The following is a 25,070-nucleotide window of genomic DNA, read 5'->3' as shown; positions in this document are numbered from 1 at the left end:
GCCAAAATCAGCTGGAGCTGACAGGGTAATGCCTCACGTGCCCTAACAAATGGCTACACTTGCCACCTGTGGCACGCATGCCATAGGTTCGCCATCATGGGTATAGGGTTTCCTCTTTGTTTATATACAGTAGCTAGTCCTGCCAGTATTGGTGGCTTGTGGTTTTATACTTGGTAGTTTCTTGATTAAGTTATTGTTCTCTGTGATTGTCTGACATTAATTCCTGCTTATCTAATGTTGTCTAAGAAGAATAAATGCCAGACAAAGAAGAAAAATGTTTAGAATGTTTCCGTCTTAATTTTTATTGTCTCTGATGAATGGTGTGTAAATCTGGTTTATTTCTATGTGCCTATTGATGGCTGATACCAAGCTTCCCTAGTGTTTTGGAATTAAGTTTGGTGTAGGGTGTTCAGTTTTCTACTTGAAACTATGGTTGAATGTGTCCATGTAGAGTGATATTAAAGAGTTTTCATTGTATTTTCTGATTACTAATTGGTACTCATGGTATATATGTTAATTTGATAATGGAGCACATGGTTTGTATGAGTTTTTTTCAGATAAGATTGTATTTGCCCTTGTTTCCTCTGCTGATAGATCCATCTGGTTTACTAGTCAGCTTTAACTTCTTGGGAATTACTGCTAAAATGGAGGGAAAAGATTGCCAATTCCCAGAGGGATAGAAACACTGTTCTTGTCTTTTTGCGCCACTTTTGTACATTTCGATGCACAAATGAAGGCTTTCAGTAGCAGGCTGTCATATGCTTGTCAGTTAATACATATAAATATTATAGAATGCCCTATAACCGTGATGGAGAACCTATGGCATGCATAGCCATAGGTGGCATGCATAGCCATTTGTTACGGAATGCAAGGCGTTGCCTTGTTAGCTGGCCAGCTGATTTTTACCTTCATTTTTGGCTGTTTGTCATGAGGCTTCCCTGAAGCCTCTGCAGGGAGAAAAACAGCCCTACTGGCAACCCGGAAATCTGTTCCCAAACTTTCGGTTTGCGTGTAGCCTCCGGAGGGCCTCGGGTGGGGGTGGGGACACTGGAGGCTGTTTTTGCCCTCCCCAGGCTCCTAAAAAGTCTCGGGTCTGGGGAAGGCAAAAAACAGGTCCATCGTGTGCCAAAAGTGGGGGAGGGCAGGGGTCATGTGTGCATGCATGGGGCACATGCATGCACGCATAGAATTTTGGGTGTGGGCATGCCCGCACACAACCCCCCTGCGCTCCCCTCAAAAAGGTTAGCCATCACTGCCCTATGAAAGCATGCGCCAAAATATAAAATTCTTTTACTTAAAAAAAGTAACACAAGTTTGTGTGACCTTTTACTACCATGCCAGAAAGTAAATGGAAAGACTTGTCCCTAGACAACAGCACAAGTCTTCACGCAATTCTCTAGAAACAGCTGGTTGTGGTATTTTTCTGCACCAATTGGCAGCAGTGTATGCTCTTCTGCATTGAGGTTGGATGCCTATGAACTGCTTGCACACGAAGAAAAAATGATCATGTACCACGTTCCTCTGAGAAGTTAAATGGTTAGCCGCAATCATAGGTAGAATTCTCCATGTATTTTTACCTCATGAGGTCAGTGGAATTCTAGCAGGTGGTTCATTGCAGGTTCTTCACATTCCTCTCTCAGAGCCTTCCGCTCCACCTTCCCACATTTGTCAGCACTCCATAGCCCAACAGTGCTTCCTCCCTCATTCCCTCTCTGTATTTATCACTAGTCAGCTGTTTCACAAAAAGGCTTCAGCAGCAGATTTGTTTAGTGAACTTCACAAAAGTAGCAACACAAGTTGTGTAGTTCAGAAAACTGTAAAGAGTGAGCAGGTCTTAAATATAATAAATGACTGAGTTCACCTGTGCTGTAGTGTGCTAAGTTGGATTGTGATCTTGCATAAGCAGCCAAAAAAAAGTGCAAATAGGACATAAGTGATAAGTGTTAATCTTGTTATGTTATTAAAAAACTTTAAGTGTGCCTAAATTAGATGATTATTTACATATTTAAAAGTTGGTTTTCATTTGTACAGTAGGTAAAATTAAGATCATTGAATCTGTTCAGTTAAACTAGTCCTCATTGCCAAATTTACATGGATAATTGTAAAGGATTTTATTAGATTCTTATGAAAAAATTACAGGACACCAGTCTTACAATGTTATGAATATATGTTTGCATTTTAAAATTTCCCTGTATGTTATTATTAGCTACCCTGAAGACCATTTTAGTGGAAAGATGGGATATAAATTTAATCAATGTGTTCTTTTTACCAGGTTGCCAACTTGGCCTGTTCTATCTCAAATAATGAAGAAGGTGTGAAATTGGTTCATATGTCAGCAAGTCAGCTTGAAGTACTGTGTCCTCAGGTAAATTGCAACCTTGATACATCATTTTCATGTTCCAATTTTATATTAGAGCTGTGGAACATAAGTACCTTTAGAAAAATCTAATGTATTGTCTGATAGAACAATTTTGTTGGTAGGTTGATTTTTAGATAGAACACAGAAGGTCACTCAAATAGCTATAAAAAAACCATACATTTATCAGCCGTATTCAAGAATCTGGATGCTTTTAGAAGTAATTTATTAAAAAGTGTAAAACATTTAATTTAATACCATGTTCCCCCAAAAATACAACCTGTCCTGAAACTAAGGCCTTGCCACATTTTTCCATAGGCAAAAATATAAGCCCCCCTGAAAATAAGCCCCCTGGACAACCCCCCCCCCTCTAGCCGGGCAGAGCACCGCTCACCGACCTAGCGGTATCCCGAAGGCACTAAGCCGCGGAAGCTGGGGGGGGAGAAAGGCGCTCGCGTTGCTTGCCACCTTCGGAATACCACTAGGTTGGGGAGTGGTGTCCTGCCTGGCCAGAGGGGGGGAGTTGCCGTGTGGCTGCACCCTTGCGAGCGGGCTCCCGAAGAGCCAGACACAACCTCAGGGGTGAAGCAGCCATGAGGTGACCATGCTCACGAGCAGCTGCCCTGCAAACCCCTCCTCTACTGCCGCCGCACTTCGAGCATAACTTCTTCTCCGGTTTCCAATTCTTCCAGAAACAGCCACTCTAGGAGTGTGCTCTATGGTTGTGGGCCCTATGGCAGCCAGCCCACAACCATAGAGCGCACTTCCAGAGCGGCTGTTGCTGGAAGAATTGGAAGCTGAGTTCCAAAGTTTGGAAGCTGGAGAAGAAGTTATGCTCGAAGCGCAACGGCGAAACCGGCAGCGGCGCCCTGGCCCTGCAGGGAGAGCTGGGCCGGGGCATGGTGAGGCTGGAAGGCATGCAAGTTGGGGGCGGAACAGGCGCTCGCGCATCCACCCTCTCCAGCCAGGCAGAGCTCCATGCACTGACCGAATGTGCCAAGCCGCGGGAGCTGGGGAGTGGGCAAAGCACCACGTGGTTTGGCGCCTTAGGGATACCTGCTAGGTCAGTGAATGACACTCTGCCCGGCTGGAGAGGAGGTTTGCCGGGCGGCTGCTCGTGAGCATGGTCACCTCATGATTGCTTCACCCCTAAGGCTTTGCCCGGCTCTTCAGGAGCAGTTGCCCGGCAACCCCAAAACAAAAAGCCCTCCCCTGATAATAAGGCCCAAGCCATATTTTGTGGGTCAAAAGAAATTAAGACCTTGTCTTATTTTCGGGAAAACACGGTAGCATGCCAGATCCAGCAGGGATTATATAGTTTTGAACACTGCAACATAGGGGAAAGCTACCTAAAGCTCTTCTCAAGCTAATTGTATTCCACCCACTATTTCAGGACCCACTATTAGAGATGACATCACTCATTAAATCTCTCTATGCTTTTCTTGAAGCTTACTACTAAAGAAAGAGAAAATGATATTATTAAAATAAGAAATGTATCATGGAAAACAAATGTGTACAAGTCCTTGGTTTTGGTCCTGCCCAAAACTTGCTTTATTCCTAACAGTTCAACCCTATAGAAATGAAGCCCCTGGCAGAAAACACTGTCTTGCCTGAAGGAATGACTCTTGAGTAGTACTATAATGTCTACTTCTTGAGATGGCCTTTGAAGGGCATTCAGAAACTTCAGCTAGTTAGGGTATTGTAGTTCCCCAATTAATGGGATTTATAGTAGGAAGTATACGGTCATGGCAAGCCAATTTTATTCCCTGCCAAGCACAAATCACTTACACTGATAGCCAGTTACAGCTTCTATCACTTGAACTTCTATCACTTGACTGCATTCTATTCAAGGACCAAATCCTAATACCCTCTGGGTAAAAATCTTCACCAGTCTACCCACTACAGTACAACCAACACAACTGTGAAAAAGATAATGGTAGTGTACATCAAAAACATCTCAAAAACAACCAATAGATTACTACCAACACAGCACACACATTATGGGGAATCACTGCCCTCCAGGGAGAATAAAGAGACATAATAGTTTAGAGACATCTGCCCCTTCCAAGGAAATACAGTCAGTCTGGTGAGATTCTTGTAATATAAGGGATCAACAATAAAATATCTACGTTGGCTTTGTGGGTGGTTCTGGCTGGTGGTTCCACCACAAAATCGCGGAGGACAAAATCGCGCTCGACGAAAGAGCGCATTTGACGTCATCACAGCGCGACGAAAACATCGCGCTGTGATCGAAAAATGTAAAAATAAAGCTAAAACCTTACCCTAACCCCCCCAAACCTAACCTAACCCTAAACCTAACCCTTAACCTAACCCTAAATCTAACCTTAAACCTAACCGTTAACGTAACGCTAAACCTAACCCTTAACCTAACGCTAAACCTAACGCTAACGCTCTAAACCTAACCCTTAACCTAACCCTAAACCTAACCCTTACCTTTATGTGAATCGGCTTGCTTTAATTTTAATTTTATTTCAATTTTTATTTTTTTTCGTCGCGCTGTGATGACGTCACATGCGCGCTTTCGTCGAGCGCGATTTTGTCCTCCGTGCTTTTGACGGGTCACGCTGGCTGGTTGCGCCTGACATAAGCCAACTAAAGCCCTCCAAAACATCTTAAGGAAACCAAAATTTATTAACATAGGGAGGAGAGTTCAGGTTCTTTTGCATTTGATGAGTTAGCTGCTCTGTTGAAAAGGTGGGCTATAGACTCAAAATAAAAAAATAAGTGTAAGGTAGCATAAAATAGGTGTTAGCGATTGGGAAATGATCACATCTACCTCTAGTTAGCTTAACTGAATCACTTGGCTTTCTCAGCACTCCATTCCATAGGACAGGGCTGTCAAACTCGCAGCGATGCATCATGCATCAGCGAAGGGGAAAGTCCCAATACGTCACATGACGCCACCGTGACAACACAAGTTTGACACCTCTGCCCTAGGAGAACGGCTTTTGCTGGTTGATTTGTCAGTTTCATAGAAAACTAGGCATGTTGTGAAAATTGGTAAGTCAACAACTGTGACCATTTTGCTTTGCAGGTAATTAATGCAGCATTGGCTTTGGCTGCCAAGCCACAAAGTAAACTGGCTCAAGAAAACATGGACTTATTTAAAGAGCTGTGGGAAAAGCAAGTACGTGTGTTAACAGATGCTGTGGATGACATCACTTCCATTGATGATTTTCTAGCAGTGTCAGGTAATAGTTATACATCAGCTTAAATTTATTTTTTTGAAGTTGAACAAATTTTATAAATGTTGAAGATTGCCTCAAGGAATCCTGTAAATATTCCTATTAATATAGTACTTGTAAAGGGAGTCCCAAAAAATGAAAATAGTGCAGAATGTAAGACTGCTAATGGGCATACAGTGTTTGTTTGTATTATATTGTGCCTGCCCTGAAATATTTGAGGCAGTTGATTTCTGGGCAGAATTTAAGCTAGTAGTATTTGGACTTTAAACCCATAAAAGGTCTTGTCATCATCCTTCTTTTTTATGAGCCTTATTTTCCTTATTTTCAGAATCACTCTTGTAGTACAATATGGGAGAAATTTACTTTGTGTGACTCTTAAACTGTGGAATGCATTCCTTCAGGAATTATGGATAGTCTCCATTCTCTTTGTCTTTAGAAAAGGAGGGTTAAGTTTCAAGTTACTCTGTTTTTAGTTAAATACTTTGTAATTGTGTTTATTGTGTATCCTGGAAGTTTTCTGGAGCGAGGGACAGGAAGCTCCAGTGGATGGTATTGACACGCTCATTTGGCCACGAGACTGGGATGAAGCTGAAGACACGCCTCTGTGCTTCACCCTTCCTTCTCCACTTCATCTCAGTCTGGCTAAAGAACGAGTCATATTTTTAACTTCTCCTGCAATTTCTATCTCTACTGGAACCTCCTTGCCTCTGCAGCCACCGTACCTAGCTCTCTGCTCTAGACTGTAAGAAGCTCTACGTGGTTTTCCTTTCTAACCACCAGGGAGTGTTACTTTGTATCCCTGGGATCGGAGAGAGTGCTGAGGTCGCCAATCCCTGGGGGTTTTTATGCGATCGGGAGGCTAGAGGCTAGGGATTCCCAGCCCAGAGGCATTCACACCAATCTACTGGAAACGGCTTCGGCGGCTGGATTCGAGCTGCGGAGAGCATGGAGCGCTGGGAAGAGCGCGAAGAAGCTTTTTTCTTTCTTTCTTTTTTTGAACTGAGAGCACGCAAAGTGACCCGGGCTGAGGCAAGCCTTGGCAGCAACCCCCAGACACACCGTTCTCAGTGCTGAGGCAGAGTCTGCCTAGAAGGGGAGAAAGCAGCATTCTTTCAGTTTGTTTTCTCATTAACTGTTACAGCGGATGAGAGGGAGAGCCAGGAGGCTGCACAAGGAGGGTTAGTTTTTTCTTTATTTCCCTTACTCCCCACATGGCCAAGATGTCGGGTGGGTCTCCTTCTCCCCCATGCTATCCTGGGGAGAGACCTTCAACCAGGCAGTGACCCACTGCTTCGGCCAGGGCCCTTAAGGCTGCAAACCCCCGCCCCTCTCGTGCCACCCAAAGGGACAAACTGAGGAGGCACAAGGCTCTCTCAAAGACTTTTTCCAGGGCTGAAAAACTGAGAGCCTTGCATGGTAGGCTTAGTGCTTCTCCCCCCTGTTCCAGATCCCCATTGGGGGGTAAGTTCCAGCCTGGACTCCCTCCAGATTCCCCACAGAGATTTTGGGGAGAAAGGTCTCCTTCTCTCCCCTTTCCCTGGAGGACCAGGATTTGGACTTGGAAGATTCCTGTGCCCACGTGTATCCTAGGGAGGATCAGGCCCTGCCCAAGTCCAGTCTAGCTCCCCAAGCTGGGGTAGCTCAGGAACCAGAGAATTCCGGCTGGGATTTTCTGGATGTAAATGATCTACCAAGGGGACTGCAAAATCTCGTCAAAAGAGCAATTGCCTCTGGAATTGCGCATGGATTGCAGCAGCAGACTGCTCAGTTCTTAGCACCAGATCAAGGTGGGAATCCTAGGGCCAGCTCATCCCAGGCTCGGCCTCCATCCAATCCCATGAGCCGCCCTATCTCTCCTTCCCTCATTAGTGAAGGTTCAGTAACAGGGGACAGACTCCAGAGAGATCCTGACCTGTCGGAGGATGAGGAGGATGACAAACCAGAACTCCGTCATTTATTGGACTATTCCCCCCCAAATTTATTCAGGTCTCTTCTACGCAAAGCGCGTGCTACTGCACTGGTAGAATAGGAGGGGGGCATAGCTGGAGCTAGGGAGGGGGCCAAGGAAGGCTCCTCCGATGGGCCTGCAGCAAAAAAGCCCGGGGCCCAGTCTTTTCTGAACCCAAGGTGGTGAAGGAGGAGATTCCTGCCCCTCACCTCTTCCTGGAAGTCGTCAAGAAGCAATGGGAAAAGCCCACTGCCTTCCCAAACCCTGGCAGTAACGACAGATGTTTTATAACATTGAGCCAGATTTTTCCCAAGCATTACAGTTACCAGCCGTGGACCCACCTGTGATGGCCCTAGCGTCGCCTGCATCCCTAGTGGCCAAGGACGTCGCAAATAACCTTAAGGCAGATGACAGGAAGGCGGAGATGACCTTGAGGAAAACATTCCAGTCAGCGGCCTGGGCCATTAAGGCAGCAGCATCGGCTTCATTCTTCAATCGCACAGTGATCCTGTGGATGGAGAAGATCCAGGAACGCATTCCTCCAGAGGATGTGCGACTGCATCGGGATTTGAACAAGTTGGTAGCAGTGGCGCAGTTTTCAACTGATGCCACACTAAACGCAATGAAGTTTGCTTCCAGGGCTATGGCGTCATCTGTGATCTCCCGTTGCCTCCTCTGGCTCAGGGGGTGGCAGGCGGACAGTAAGTCCAAATGACAGCTGGCATCGGCCTACTACACGGGGGGGGCTCCCTCTTCGGAGCAGCCCTGGAACCGCTCCTCGTGGAGGACAAAAACAAGAAAAAAGTATTACCCACCTCGGCGAAGAAGGCAGAACAAAGGTCAACCCCGTTTTACCGCAAACCCTCGTACCGGCCCCCGGAACAGGAGGCTCAGCAGAGCAGGTACTCTTTTCCCAGGTCAGAGAGGTCATCTGACCGCAACTTCAGTAGGACAGATCCCGCTTCCAGTCTCAGAGTAAGCGGCCCTTTCGAGGGGGAGGTGGGCGTCCCTACCGCCGGGGCAAATAGGTCGAACCCGACCCCACCCATTGGCGGTCGCCTGGCTCTCTTCTCTGAGGCCTGGGCAAGAATTTCCTCTGACACCTGGGTAATCGGCACTGTGTCACACGGGCTTCGGCTAGAGTTCGAAGTAGTGGTGGCAGCCTACCTAAGGGGCTTTCCCATTAGGCTACATTGCTACCTGGATGACGTCCTCATCCGGGGGTCATCCCCAGGTCAGACGAGGGCGGAACTCTGGCAGGTCGTGGACACCCTTCAGGGGCTGGGGTTCTTCTTCAACTTCGAAACGAATTCCCTCACCCCGTCAACTCGAATTCTCCATTTAGGGGCGGTCGTAGACTCCCGTGCAGGAAAGGTTTTTCTCTCCCCAGACCGCAGGGCCAGTTTGGTTAAGATGATTAAGCAGGTCCGTAGGGACCGTTATGTTCCCATAGCCTTTCTATCCAGCTTGTTGAGAAAACTCATATCCTGCATCGAGGTAGTACCGTGGGCACGGTTGCACGTCAGGACTCTGCAGTGGCGACTCCTACTGTTCCAGAGAGCCAACACCAGCAGCTCACCAGCCAAGGTCAAGGCCACCCCTCAGGTACAGATTTATTTACCTGAAGCGGACAGCCTCCTTCCGGAGGTCAGAGGCTCTTCCTATTTTTCCAGTCGTCGTCTCTGGGTAGGAGAGTAACGCCTTCCACCATTAGCTGGTGGATCCGCTTAGCCATATCCCTAGCATACGAATCCCAGAGGCTGCCGGTGCCGGCAGCCTCTGGGATTCGTATGCTAGGGATATGGCATCACTGCACACTCGAGGAGCGCTGCCACCTTGGCGACTTGGGCCTCCCAGGCCCCCATAGAGGACATTTGCAGAGCGGCTACATGGGCATCCCCATTGCCATTTATCCGACATTACAGGTTGGACACGTTTGTTTCTGCTGATGCAGCATTTGGGCGCAGGGTGCTACAGCAGGTTATTGCAATGCATGAGTTCCCCGCCCATGGGACTTAGCTTTGGTAGGTCCCACTGGAGCCTCCTGTCCCTCACTCCAGAAAATGGCAGTTGGTCTTACCTGAACTGCTATTTTCAGGGCTCGGACAGGAGGCTCCAGTTCCCACCCTAGGTAGTATGATAGTTGTGGTGGTGGGAGTTCGCCTTGTTTTCAGGTCTGAGGGGAGCTCACTTCGATGAAGTGGAGAAGGAAGGGTGGAGTGCAGAGGCGTGTCTTCAGCTTCATCCCAGTCTCATGGCCAAATGGTGTGTCAATACCATCCACTGGAGCCTCCTGTCCGAGCCCTGAAAATAGCAGTTCAAATAAGACCAACTGCCATTTCATTGATTTATCTGCTTGGAAAATATATTTTTAACAGGTTGATGCTTTGTGCAAAAGAGCCTATTGTTTCAGATAAATGAAGCACATAAAAGAGAAAATTAAAAGTTTCTTGAATATAAATAATAGCTATGGGTATCTCTACCTTCATCCCACTGAAACAAAGCCTCTTACAAGGGACCATTAAAAAAAGAAGAATCTTTCAAATGAAGCAAAATGAAGTAAAGTTTACATTTTCTTCAGAGAGCATTTTTTTTTCATCTGTTCTGAAACTAGCAGTAGTCTGCCTTGTCCAGAAAAAAACAATTCTGAATCAAACAGGACACCTATCATTCTCATCCAGGGCCAAATTATTTGCCGGACTCTTTGCCGCCAATTATTTCTTTTCACCACCAGATCTAAGAGGGTAGCCATACTCCTGGTTTCTTTTATTAAACAATGCCTCTCACGAGACCAAGAAGATGTGCCTACTCTATTGTGGGGCCTGCCCTATGGAATAGATAGACACACACATACACCAAGATTCTGATAGTCCTGACTTTGTTGGCCTTTAGTAAGACATTAAAGGCCTAACTTTTCTTTCAAGTATTGGGGTCAGAGGAGCCCTGTTGGTTAATGTTTAATGTGGATTTTTTAAATAACTGGCATATTGAATATTAATTGTTACTGTAATTGTTTGAAATTGTTTTTGTTTTGTTTTATTACTGTTAGTCGGCCAGAGTTGCTATAATGAGATGGGTGACCGTATAATTTGTTTTAATAAATATTCAATATTTCTGTCCAGAATGAGACTTCTAAGGCATAATGCAATGGTGACCAATTACTTGTGATGTATTGTGGAATTTTTAAAAGCCCCCATTTGTGAAATTACCACATTTTTGTATTTGTTAGATGCCACATTTTTAAGTACTTTTGAGTCACTGACAACAACTTTTGAGCATTTTGCAATAACAAACCTTAGGTGATTAGGAAAATACATACTAAACTGACAATGGCATTCATTAAAAAGGATTTTGGGATGTTTTCCCCCAGTTTTATTACAAATTTCAACTAAAACAACTGTCAGATTAGGCATGGCCATCTAGCATAATAATATGTACCCTTTTGCTGGCAGTCCCACCCACATCATCTACAAATGGTACTGTTTATATGGTATAATTTTAGTGCAAAGTAATCCATCATGGGTGGATTATCTCATGATCAGTTTTTGGTGAATTGCTAAAACAGATTTAAAGAGAACTCTGGCACAAAGAATTTTTGTGAGGTTCTTAGAGTTCAAATCCCAAATTATTCTATTAGAGTTTTAAGATTATCAAAATAATTGTTTTATTTAATATAGAAGCTGTATTTTGCATTAACATCATTCCATAGTTATACATCATTCCATAGTTGAGACCAGCTGCAGACATTAATCCATGGACAGTAGACTAATCATACATAGAAATACTGCCAAATTTGGGGCATCTGATGTGCCAAACCTAGCAGTTAACTTAGCTAGAATGCTAGTGAAAGTTTGCAGCTGGCCAAAGAGCTGGTTAGATAACAAACATCATTTCATTATACCAAAATTTGACATCTGCACAGCCATTTGGAATGGACACACTGAACACCATGTTGGCAAGAAGGAATTCATTGCTTGAGATTATTACATTGCATGTCATAATGTGCTTATATCTGAATTGCACTGAATTAGAGACCAAAATCAATAAAACTGACAAAATAACTTAAAACAGGTATTAACAAATAACTCCATGTTAATATTTTGGTTAGCAGTTGAAGAAACATTTTCAAATGGAAAGGAAGGGGGAGAAAACATCGTTAAAGCGTATTTCTGTAGTGTTTTTGTTCTATAGTTTTTTTATCAGTCTTTTGTTTTATATCTATCTATAAAACTCTATTAAAAACTCTATTTTTTATCTTTATTCCTTTAACACATTTTTCTTTATCTTTTCTCTTTATATTGTTTGATGTTTATATTTTTTAAAATTTGTAAACATTCATCAATAAAACTCATTTTAAAAAAGCTTAATATAAAAAACGTAAAATTTGCCACCAGCTAATGTCAGGGCATAAAGCAGACTGGAACTCCATGACCCTAGAACTGGAAGTGGCCTCACAAAAACACAAGTACCATGTGTTTGTTTCCCCTCTCAGATATCAACAGGGAAAGACTAAATCAACTAGGCAGATGAGATATTGTAAGATCTTCAAAGAATTAATTTCCAGGATGTGGGTTTTTTTCAACAACTGTGCAATTGTAAAAAAACTGCTGAGAGTACCAGTAAAATCCAGTACTCATTCAAACACTAGAAAAATCAGACCTTGAATGCAGAGCCCACGATAGATGAAGTAAAAGTGGCAATAAAACTACTGAGAAATGGTAAAAGAGTTGGAATGGTTGAAGTCCTGGCTGAGGCACTCTGACTCAGTGACTGCATTGACTGTTACGGCCCATTTGGCACTCAGAAAAGTTCTCCATTGCATGGAAAGGACACGTACATCACTACTTTGATGAAAGATGACAGCTCTAGTACCAAAGCTACTGGTATATAAGCCTTCTATCAATCATTGGAAAGGTCTTCATGAGGATGATTCAATTTACTTCCAGAGGCAGCAGGAACAGATAACTAAGGAACAGCACCCCATTTCCACCCAACCCAAGGATGTTGTGACCACATTTTCATCAACTAATGGAAGAGAGAATTTGATGTGACAAACTGTCACTGCATTTCTTGACTTTCAAGCAACCTTCAACAGTGTATACTGACCAACTTTAAAGAAAAGTACATGAATAACATAGCAAAATACATATAAAAGAACCACAATACTATGATACACATAGGATGGAAATATGTAGTCAAGTTTGTAAAGTATGAGGAAATTCAAGAAGTTATATGTAAGTTATAGGTTACATTTTGAAATGCATTGATTCATAAGAGAGGAATAGGTATTCTATATATTAATCTCTAGACCAGAGTTCCCCAACTTTTCTGGGTTGGTGGCCTGGAGGGGAGAAGCGGGGGAAAGGGATGGTTTTGTGGGAGAGGTAGGTGCATATACATGTGAGTGGGGCCGTGAGCATCTGTGACAAAGCTGGCACAAGTGGAGCATCCATGAGAATCCTGAACAGTTTTCCAGTACAGGTGAGCGGCATCAAAACCTGCTAATTTTTATGTTGGATCAGATACATTTTTTCATAATCTACACAAGAAAACTTATAGCAGTTCCAGCAACCAGTATAACTTTCAGTAGAATTCTTAATTTAATTGGCATCAAGCAAGCTTGTGCGATATTACCCCTGCCGTTCGACGTCATAGTTGATACTATAATGAGGAAAGATTTTGATAGGCAAGTAATAGAGTACAGCTAAACCACTACAGGTAGTTCTAAACTTACGACCATAATTGAATCCAACATTTATGTTGCTAAGTGAGAAATTTGTTAAAGTGAGATTTGCCCCATTTTACGGTTTTTCTTGTTGCGTTTGTTAAGTGAATCACTGCAGTTGTTATGTTAGTAACATGGTTGTTAAGTGAAGCTGGCTTCCCCATTGACTTCGCTTGTCAGAAGGTCGCAAAAGGGGATCACATGATCCTGGGACATTGGAACCATCATAAATATGAAACACTTGTCAAGCATCCAAATGTAATGTGGATGCTGCAGTGGTCATAAGTGTGAAAAATGATCATGTCATAACTTCAGACAATTACTAAACAAACTTGTCAATCAAGGACTTCCTGTATTTAATCAATTTCATATTTGCTGATCATAATGCCATTTTTGCAGGCAGCATTACAGAAGCCATTGCCATCTGGCATGACATTACAAGCACTGTTCATTCCTACAGTGTCAGTATCAATGCAACAGATATTTTGATAACTGATGGGTCACCATTTGCTATTTGTCCCAGTAAAGCCTACATAGAGTAAGTGAACCACTAGAAATATCGCAATCACCGGGGAAGAACAGAAAACAGCACTTTCAGCTACACCTCTCTTTAGATTGTTAAGGCACTTTAGTACCTGTGGAGGAAATGAAACATTTCTCTGAAAACCAGGATGCAAATCTTCTTGGCACTAGTCCTGCCAATTTTGCTATATGGATTTGGGCCATGGACGCCATTAAAATCAAAATTGAATAAGGTTGATTTTTTTTAATGTGTCTACAGTAAATACTGGGAATGTTTTTAAACAGCCATCTCAAGAATGATATCATCAGAAAGTGGCCTGCATAAAACCCAGCATTAGCACCAAAGATAATATGGACAAAACATGTTAAAGATAATCTGAAAAACTTAAGTTTCAACCTAAATAACACAGCCTCATTTGGAAGCATGGAGAAAACCAGTATAAAACATCTCATCTGCTATCCAGCAGGACCCACAACAATGTACTGGCTCCAAGGACACACTCTTAAATGAATAAAGAACAGCAACTGATAGGAGACATTTGAAGATTTTTCTGTAGTTCAAATTCAACATGCACATGTCTGTTTGCTGATCTGACTGAGACCTCTTGCATAATATACATTTCAATAATAAGAATATGCTCTGTATTTGGTATGTTACTTATCTGCCCTTGTCCCTTTGCAAGCAACAACAGCACTAGATCTTTGTGCATTAGAATCGCAGAGATTTGAATCATTTGACCAGCAGCTTCAACATTATCATTTTATTTTCCTTCATATAATTCCTTGTATAATTAAGTAAAAAAAAATAAGTTCTTTTCAGCAGACTTATGAAAGGAAAGAGTTGCTCTAATTAACTGTTCTTTCATATTATGGACTGTAATTTGTATTCCTCACTCAGCGTCCTTCATAGGTTTTGGTTCACATCTGGTATGTTAGTTTGTTTTTACAAAACTGTATTGCTAAAAGTAAGTTCTGAAGCTTTTGCAGTGTGATTTAATACATAAATTGCGCCAAAGTTTTTACACCTGTGTTTTGTATACACAGCACAGGTAAATACCAGAAGCTTATAAATACAGCATTGCTACGTTCTTTAAGACTGAATAGGAATTTTGCATTCTGCCAGATATACCAATATGTCCATGTCACAACTAAATTGTTTTCAATTGCTTGATCTCTGTAATTCTAGTAATTCTGTTGGGCACCTTACAGATTTTCTTCATCATGTTGCATGATTTACATAAAGTTGTTTGGATTGTTTAACTGGGTAGAACATTTTGAATGTGAAATGTTTTATTCATAATGATAATTATTATTATCTTCCTATTCTATGTTTCTATACCTCTTCTGTGCAATTCCAGTAGTTTTCTATACAAATTATTAAAATAAAAATACTATAAGATATAGGGAGGTTAACAAGATAGGATGGGAAAAAAGATGTACGAGTGTTCAGGCAATTTTTACACCTGAGATACCTGGGTATTTCCTCCAGGAAAGGGGGTAATAGTAGAGGTCTTTAGAATTGGGTGAGTGGGGAAAGAGAGAGAAAAAAATCACGATGCTAGTACTACGATAAACTCTTCTGATAAACGACTTTATTTGTTCTGTTTTGTTATTCAATGTAGGCCATGCCCAACTCCAGACTATTATGGGTAGTTCACAATAAAAACAAACAGGTCTGGGAAAACAGCCAGGTTTTTAAGGCTTTAAAGGATGCCATCAGGGTGGGAACATACGGCTCTCTGGGGGAATCTCACTTAAGAAGGCAGGTGGTGGGACACTTCTTAGAACCCAATAGTCGACACTGTTTAATTGAAGAGACCCTGTCTCTTCTTACTGGCCAGGCAATGGCATGAAGATAGACGATCCCTCAATTAGCCAGATTGTTGACCAATTAGGACTTGGTGAATTATAACCAGCACTTTAATTGCACCCAGAAGGCTGGATACCAGTAAGCGCTTATCACTGCCTTTGTTGCAGCTTTCCAAAGCATTTAAAGCTTCCAGGTGGTCTTCACAGGCAACCCCAAATAGAGCATACTGATGTCACCAACTCCCAAAACTTGTGGATGAACTCACTTAACAGGTTCATACAGATATTAAAAATAAATAAAGTGTTATGGTTGGTTGCTACTACCATTTTGTTAGAATTGATACTATTTTATCATGGAAATGTTTTTTTACAATTTATCAAAAAATCCATTTTTATGCATTCAGGAAAATCTTTATTTCACTGGTTAAATCGCTGGGGCTATTTTATTTTGTTATTTAAGTAACAAAAGTAATATAAACAAATAAAGTGTTTTTTAACCACATACATTTAAGCATCAAATTGCACCTACATCTGAGAAATGGTGTATAGAATCTTAAATTATTTCTTGAAGGCTTTAGTAAGCTTTCAGCCTTAAAGGTGTAGGGGGAACTATACTGTTAGGAACTGCTCTTCTTTGGAATAGAGTGAATATGGATAGAATATAGATAAAACAATGGTCTTTTCTTACAATTCTTTTCTCTATTCATGTCAGAAAGTAGCTATTAAAACAATAGTTAACAGATTGCTTTTCTTTCTACTTGTCATCTAAAGCAAGGTATCCTGGTGAAGGAATGGGGAATCTTAATAAAAACATGTTACTTTAAAGGAATATTGTGCTTATGTCCTGTGCTAGTTTATAACTGTTGCCGCATTCACCAGCCTTTCTCCTCTTTTCCTCTTCTACCATAATAGATATTTTACATATTGCTCAACATCTGGAGCTGAACAAGTAGTAGTTCCTGCTGTATTGATTTTCCTTTTTTTTCCTGCATTGCCCAGTGTTATATTTGACGCCATCATTTAGCCTTTCATTAGCCACGTGTAGGTTAAGAAAAGCTCCCTTTTTAAGAAGCTTGATATGCCAAGAGTTTTATTTGGTGAAGATATTAGAGAAGCTTTACAAGAATTAGAATTTTTAAAGAGGAGCCTCCCATTCCCCAAAGAAAAAGAACTTTGGATATGGTGTTTACACCTTGTAACTCTGCAAACTTCTAAGGGAGCAAGGAGAGGTCACTATTAGGTAATCTAATGGCTTCCTCTACTTGTTGGTCAGTAGCTGGAATCTGTGGCACTATAAGACTATACATACAGCCTCTGACTAGACTCTGCTTGTGGATCTTTTTTTTTTTAATTTGGAATATATTTATGCCATCCTAAACTTAGATTATCCTAATTTTCAATAAAAGAAATGAGAGAGATTTCTTTATCAGCAGGAATATCTTAACCTGCGTGCTTCACGCTAACTTTGTATTTCAAATATACATAGCAATTTCTTCTTAACTTACTGGTGCTGATTTACACATTATCAAGTAACAAATGCAATTTTCCCATTTCTTTTTTTTAACCACCAGAAAATCATATCCTAGAAGATGTAAATAAATGTGTCATTGCTCTTCAAGAAAAAGATGTTGATGGTTTAGATCGCACTGCTGGTGCAATCCGTGGTCGTGCAGCAAGAGTAATTCATGTTGTCACTTCTGAAATGGATAATTATGAACCCGGAGTGTATACAGAAAAGGTTTTAGATGCAACAAAACTGCTGTCAAACACAGGTAAAGTAAACAATATAATCATGCTTTTAATTTGATAGTCTTGATGAAACTATCAGCGAGGACAACATGCTCCTCACTTCTTTCTGCAGCCCCTTTGTAGGTGTATAAGTATAGTCTAATAGTTAAGGAAGCCACTGTTCTAAAATACCAAATACTTGTTTTAAGAAAGAGGCAGAAATAGACAGACTAATGCCATGAAGTCCAGGCAGTGGTTAGAATGCTGACATTGTAAACTGCTCAAAGTGTGCTATAAAGCACTATGGAGTGGTATATAAGTCTTAAGTGCTATTTCTGTAGGATGGTGTTTCTCAAGCATGGTTTTTATGCTTGAGAAACATGGTTCTGGCTGGGGAATTCTTAGGAACTGAAATCCACGTAGCTTAAAGTTGCTGAGGTTGAGAAACATTCCTTAGAGGTATACTTGATAGTGCATGTCCTAAAATAGATATATATATATACTTTAAAAGAAGCTCCTCTTAAAAATGAAAAAGAAAAATCCTACCAAATATTGACTTTTAGTATTTGCATTCTCATCCTATAAGTTACTTATACAATGTAAAGCAGGAGAGAGGGAGAGAGAGAGATTTCTCATGTTATGTCTTATTTTTTACTACCAGCATAAACATAAATATTTCTCTGCTCACGATGCTCTTCCAATAATACATATGAATTAAAACTGCTCCTTGGTATCATGTTGTATAATTTTTCTACCTCCCTAATTCACTTTTTCTATTTGTTCTGTAGTTATGCCACGTTTTACCGAACAAGTAGAAGCTGCGGTAGAAGCATTAAGTTCTGACCCTGCTCAGCCAATGGATGAAAATGAATTTATTGATGCTTCACGACTAGTATATGATGGAATTCGTGACATCAGAAAAGCAGTGCTGATGATCAGAGTGAGTGAATTTTAGCTTTCTTGAAATAGCATTCGCTTTCCAAAATAGGTTTTATTAATAATTTAAGACATACCCTAAATTCTCTGTAAATTCACACACACATATAGTGCATATCATAGCAGCTTAATAACTTGAGCAGCTCCAGAAACTACTGTCTGCAGCTAAACATTTTATATTTTGAAAAATTGCTGTCTGTATTCCACTCATTACCTATGTATATATTGGTGTACAGTTCTTTATTCACTTTGTATATAAAGTGATTGACTTTGATCACTTTCCATTCTTCTAATCTCAATAATAAATTCAGTAATTTCAAATTATATTGTATGCAGTTGAGAAAAAAAGTGGAGACTACCAAAGTCAGGATGTTTCAAATGACTTGGTGCCTGGTATCCCACTTGGACAGGACATGGGTCCAGGCACCTCTCCCCCACATAGAAGAGAAGGATGGTATAAAGCTAAGCTACTTCAGTTTTTTTGGTCTGTTAGTACTCTAGTCACAATTTAATTTATGGCTTGACATACATTCTCCCCAAATCTTTATTTGTTGTATCTCAGCTGTTCCCTTTTCCAATGTAAACAATTTTAACACATGCATTTGGGTTGTATTTAGAACAAGGCTTCCATTGTATAGTATTTATGTTAGGCAGATGTCATATTTTGGAATGGGAAAGCCAATAACTAAAGGTGTTCCATTGTTTGAAGTTTGGGAGGATTTCAAAGAGCAAAACTGTTGCCATTTTACCTCTTAAAAACTCTATTCATATCTCAAAATTGGGGCTACTTTGGTTCCTGGCTCCATTCACTTTTAGAATGTAGCAGGCAACATGTCATTCAAGGCCCAAGAATACCGCAGACTGAAAAAGTTCAATGTTTCTGTATTGTACCAGACCATAGACAAACTTCTTTTTATGTGATGTGTAACCCAGCTGTTACAGGTTTGTGAGACATGTTTTTATACGTTACTTGATGTGATTCATGAATCCAAGTTGTCCTTGCCCTTGTTTTGAGTGTTCAGTGATGTTTGAAAAAGTTGCTCTTATTTAACTACATTTAGATTTTCATCTATTTATGGAGCTTTATCTGTATCTGAATGGTTCTGTTTTATAATGCTATTATAATGCTCGTTTGACTGCATAAATGGCTGACATAACAAGTTAGAAGTGTCAGAGATAGTAGGCTCATTGCAAAGTTTTCCTCTTTGCATTGGGAAAAAAAATCTCAGCAAAGGAGAATGTATAAGGACTAAGGCTAGGATTCTCTTATGATTCGGAAATCATATTCAAAATCTATCTGCTTTTGATGGAGATGAGGCAGCAAAAAAATTAAAAATGAATAAATTATGAGAGGCAAATGCCTTTTTTCTTAGGTGTTTGTTAAGAGACCTAATTAGTAGCAGCTACGCATTTTGTCTAAAATACAAATTGGATGTATTTTCAAAGCAAGCCCCTAAATGAAGTACCATAAATACTTGTATAATGCCATTAGGGATTAGTCACTTTGAAAATAAAGAATAGATATGCACAAAACAATTTATTCAAATGAGATGAAGCTAAAAGAGAATTTATTTCCCCCACCCTGTTTCCCATTGCCATCTGTAGATGGCTTCTACACTGTAATACTATCAACATTCCCACTATCAGGAGCCAGTACACATTCTAATTATGGTAAACCGGGAAACAGATTTTCTAGGAGAAAGAAATCAGCAGAAACACCTACTATAAAATAAGTAGAACCTGCAGATTTCTGAAGCTACAGAAAAGTAATATATCCTTTTAAACAGATTGCTGTGGTTTAATCTAGCATAGTACTGAGTTATTTTACACAGTGCCTACGAAAATTGCATTAAATAAAGTGTTACAAATACAGCAATATAGGAAGCTACTAATAGTTTTTTATGTCTGTTTGCTCAAGCTCAAGCAAAATAATATAGCAAATGTAAGTAGGCAGTATAAAATGAGAATTACTTTTTTTTAAGTGTTTGTCTAACCATTTTATCAAACTGTCTCCCACTTGTGCTAGATAAACATGTACAAAATGTACGTGATTTTTGGTATTGTTAATTATTCATCTGTCTTAAAAATAAGCAGTTTGACAAGTTTTAAATTCAGTGTATTCCAAAACCATGGAAACATTTGCTCCCCTAAATTACTCTTAAGTTTGATTTGGGCTTAAACTATGTTTGCAGACACCTGAAGAACTTGATGATTCTGACTTTGAGACAGAAGACTTTGATGTCAGAAGCCGAACAAGTGTTCAAACTGAAGATGATCAACTTATTCATGGTCATAGTGCAAGAGTAAGTGATATCTATTTAATTAACTGCTTTAATCTCATTGGATAGAGCCCAAGTACCAGGCCACATTAAAATGAAGATACCATGATTTCTGTCATTCCCAGTATATCTGTTTAGATAGTATTATTTGATTGTTTATCTTATTGCTCTGGGGTTATCTTCTTCCTCTATTTGTGTTCTTTTGCTCTAGATAAAAATCACACAACTGTGGCATCATCTAATCTGATTTCTGCATTCCCAATCCTTGATTTAAACTTAAGCCTAGCCATGGAAAAAGGAATATTCCTTCAAACTGGATTTTTTTAAAAACAATTCTATTGAGAAAAATTAACTCCAATATAACATGTTGCCATTTGATACCATTATATTTTTATCTTCTACACACACACAAACACACACACACCTACTTTAGTCTTAATGATAGCAATTTTGTTCTCCACTTGCATGAGAGTGTCCTTGTAGATTATAGTTACATAGATAAAACTGCGTGGAATTGTTAAGATTTCCCATTCCTTTGTATGTTTTCTTTTTTAAAAAAAACCTTCTGAATCCAATCTAATTTCTTCTGTGCTTAACAGTGAAAGAGAAACTCATGTTGCATTTGCTATGTTAAGCATCGCTAAATTCCTTAGACAATAGAGTTCAGAAGGAACCTCAAAGTAATAGTTCACTTTTTCGAGCATTTCCACTGTTCACGCTACTTGAAAGTTCAAGTGAGGGTGGTTGCTTGCCAACAGTTACATTTATGAAGAGATGGTCTTCCAAGCAAGTGTCTTTGTTATTTCACAAAGCACAATGCTTTTTTTTAATTTTCCTGTTGTAAATTTGCTCTCACTTACTGCAATAGCGTTACATTTAGTGTGTAGGCTATATGAACTTGGCTGCCTCAAAATGTATCTCGGGTAATTTAAAGAGATGAATCAAATAATCATGATCTGATAATTACACTGTAGCCTGGGTTTTTGTCTTTCCCTCCAATTTTGCATATATTTGGAGGATTTGAATAAGATTTGATCCTTGATTAGCATTTACAATCTGGCTTTCAAAAATATGTCAGTTTTCTGTCTGAAAACTTTTTATTTTTCATCCCCTGTAGCAATTTCAAATTTATCCATTCATACAATTTTAGAAATGGAGAAGAAAACATAAATTTCCTATGTTACCAATTTTTTTCTACGGGGTGCTTAAAAAGTCATCTTTCACCAGTAGATCTTTCCATGTAGCGGAGATTAAAAAATAATGTTCCTGGATATCCTTTGGATATACAGTACTTTGACTCTTAATTAGGTTGGCTAGTGAAAATATCTGAATAGCCAGTTATTGTAAAGCATTTTATATATAGAATAATTCTTCATTCCAGGCCATCATGGCTCAACTCCCTCAAGAACAAAAAGCCAAAATTGCTGAACAAGTTGCCAGCTTCCAAGAAGAAAAGAGTAAATTGGATGCTGAAGTATCCAAATGGGATGACAGCAGTAATGATATTATTGTTCTGGCAAAACAAATGTGCATGATTATGATGGAGATGACGGACTTCACCAGGTAAGCATTCTGTATAAGTAGGCTTTTCAATGGCAACCTTCTTTCATTTTCCTTGCATCTCAGCTAGTTTGCTTTGGCAGTATCCACTACAGTTGGGCATATGCCTGAAACAGTCTCAGACACCTTGTGAAATGATCTTATTTATTCTCTCTTATCTCTCATTCTGAAGAGATTTCTAAATGAGAGCATGAATACGATACCAAGCCTCCTCTTTTTCATTTAATCTTAACTGTTCCAGTGTTGGGTCATAGACTGAAGGAGAACCAGTTAAAGCTGCAAGTCAAATCTAGGCAAGGTAGAGGTCGTAAGATTGGGTAATGCAGGTCGGTCAAACTGGTGGCCCACGGGCCGGATGCATCATGCACAGGCCATGTCCACCCTGGCTCCACAAAGGCAAAAATTATTGTGATACATCGAGTTTGACACCCGTGGGGTTGTTTGACCTACCCATTCTCCCCTAAAGGAGGCGTGGTAAAGTTTGTTTAATAAGACTGCATTGCTTATATTTAATGGTATTTTTTATAACTTTGTCTTTTGTTATAGATTAATGGATAGACCTGAGATATATTCTAGGGATGTCCTTGGATTTAGGCCTCTTTCCTATGATTGTGACCTGCCATAGAATCAAATCATTTAGGAATGCTTTGATAAGGGAAATTTTGATGAGGCAATGCTAAAGGAAGTCCTACCCAAGTCTCTAATCTGAAGGGGCAATGCAAGATCATCTTTTTTTAAAAAAAACAACCCAAGAACAAGCTATGATTACTTCGCTCTGTAAAACTAGTTTGGCTTGTTAAGTTCACCATAATGAAATAAACAATGGCCAAGCTTAATTATTTGTTTCATAAGATATTCAGTAGTTCTCACTTAATGACCACAATTGAGCCGGGGATCTTGGTCGTAAGTCATTGCAGTTGTTAATCATGTCACCACATGACCAGACTCAATTTTACAACTGTTTTTACAATAGTTATAAAATGAATCACCATGTCATTAAGGAAATCCATTCTCACAAATGGATTCTCACAAATGGGGGGGGGGGGGGTCACAGGATACAGCAATCAGTCGTAAGTGCCCAAAATACAATCAATCAATCAATCAGAATAGAGCTGGAAGGGACTTGGAAGTCTTCTAGTGCAGCCCCCTCCTCAAGCAGGAGACCCTATACTATTTCAGATAAGTAGCTGTCCAGTCTCTGCTTAAAAACCTCCAGTGATGAAGCACCCACATCATCTTCTCCATTGGTTGAATGCTCTCACTGTTAGGAAGTTTCTCCTTAATTCAGGTTGCTTCTCGATTAGTTGCCATCTATTGTTTCTTGTCACCTTCTGGTGCTTTGGAAAATAAGTTGACCCCCCTCCTCTTTGTGGCAGCCTCTCAAATATTGGAATACTGTTATTATGTTCCCCCTAGTCGGTCTTTCTCTAGACCAGCCAAACCAAAATCCTGCAACCATTCTTCGTATGTTTTAGTCTCTGGACCTTTAATCACCTGAGTTGCTCTTCTTTGCACTTTTTCCAAAGTTTCAATATTGTTTTTGTAATGTGGTGACCAAAACTGGATGCAGTATTCCAGGTGTGGCCTTATTAAGGCTTTATAAAGTGGTACTAATACTTCACATGATTTTGATTCTGTGCCTCTGTTTATACAGCCAAGGATTATATTAGCTTTTTTGGCTACTACTGCACACTGCTGATTCATGTTTAAAGTGATCATCCACTAGGACTCCAAGGTCCCTCAAAGTTATTGTTTTTGAGCCAGGTTTTGCATAATCTGTACTTATACCTTTGGTTTTTTTCTAAAATATAGGCTTTTCTCCACATTAAATTTCATTTTGTTGCATATGGCCATTGTTCAAGTCTATCAAGATCTTTTTGGATCCTGAGCGTGACTTCTGGGGTATTGGCTATTCCTGCCAGCTTAGAGTTCCCCTTCTATTCCCTCATCTAAGTCATTTATGAAGATATTGAAGGGTACTGGGTCTAAGACGGAACCTTGTGGTACCCCATTGCTACTTTCCTACATGTAAATGTTAAGGACTACTCATTGAGTATGGTTTGTCAGCCAATTACAAATCCATCTGGTGGTAATGCTGTCTATCCCACATTGTTCTAGCTTACCAAGAAATACGTTGTGGTCTACTTTGTCAAATGCCTTGCTGAAATCTAAATATACTATGTCCACAGCATTTTGCTAGTCTACTAATTTAATTACGTGACCCAGGAGTACAGCAGTCATAACTTCGTGGGTGGTTCATAAGTCACTTTTTTGGGGGAGTCGATCATAACTTCAAACAATCATTAAGCGAGGACTACCATACGAGTCTTGTTGTGAATCCTATATCGTGGGAAATAATTTGCAAGCAAATATGTGCCCTTGATTCAAGAAGACAAATATTCTGTTCTTCTTTGCAGAGGTAAAGGACCTCTAAAAAATACATCTGATGTAATCAGTGCAGCAAAGAAAATTGCAGAAGCCGGGTCAAGAATGGATAAACTAGGACGGACAATTGCTGATCATGTAAGCCTTAATTGATTTTTTTATAAGTCTTCTACTCCCTCCGACCGATAAGATCGCACAGACTGGGCCTCCTCCGAATTCCATCCGCCAGTCAATGTCGACTGGCGACTACACGGAGGAGAGCCTTTTCTGTTGCAGCTCCGACCCTGTGAAACGATCTCCCCGTCGAGATATGCACCCTCACCACCGTCCAGGCCTTCCGCGCAGCCCTCAAGACCTGGCTATCCCAACAGGCCTGGGGATAAGCCTCTAATTTGCCCCACCCGAGTGTTGAATGTTGAATGCAAGTTGTGTTTTTATTATTTTATTTTGCTCACATATTGTTTATTTTGAATTGCACCCCCTCCCTAATGATTGTAAGCCGCCCTGAGTCCCCTTAGGGAAAAGGGCGGCCTATAAATCCTAATAAAATACTAAATACTAAATACCTTTAATTTTTCAATAGATTTATGAACTCAGATGTCACTGTTTTGTTTTA

At 40.4% G+C, this 25,070-nt stretch overlaps 1 protein-coding gene across 1 annotated transcript in view; it reads left to right on the top strand.

Moving 5' to 3' along the window:
* CTNNA1 (catenin alpha 1) overlaps window positions 1-25,070 on the top strand; it is a 76,163-nt gene that overhangs the window by 46,640 nt on the left and 4,453 nt on the right. Inside the window, exons 10-16 of the mRNA XM_032212858.1 lie at window positions 2,273-2,365; window positions 5,412-5,568; window positions 17,138-17,338; window positions 18,083-18,234; window positions 20,423-20,533; window positions 21,891-22,072; window positions 24,487-24,592. Coding sequence (XP_032068749.1) covers window positions 2,273-2,365; window positions 5,412-5,568; window positions 17,138-17,338; window positions 18,083-18,234; window positions 20,423-20,533; window positions 21,891-22,072; window positions 24,487-24,592 — 1,002 coding nt within the window. The remainder of the gene's footprint in view (window positions 1-2,272; window positions 2,366-5,411; window positions 5,569-17,137; window positions 17,339-18,082; window positions 18,235-20,422; window positions 20,534-21,890; window positions 22,073-24,486; window positions 24,593-25,070) is intronic.

This window comes from Thamnophis elegans, chromosome 3 (genome assembly GCF_009769535.1).
Source record: "Thamnophis elegans isolate rThaEle1 chromosome 3, rThaEle1.pri, whole genome shotgun sequence".
NCBI lineage: Eukaryota > Metazoa > Chordata > Lepidosauria > Squamata > Colubridae > Thamnophis > Thamnophis elegans.
The sequence above is the reverse complement of the archived record's forward strand: the minus strand, read 5'-3'. Positions and strand labels throughout refer to the sequence as shown.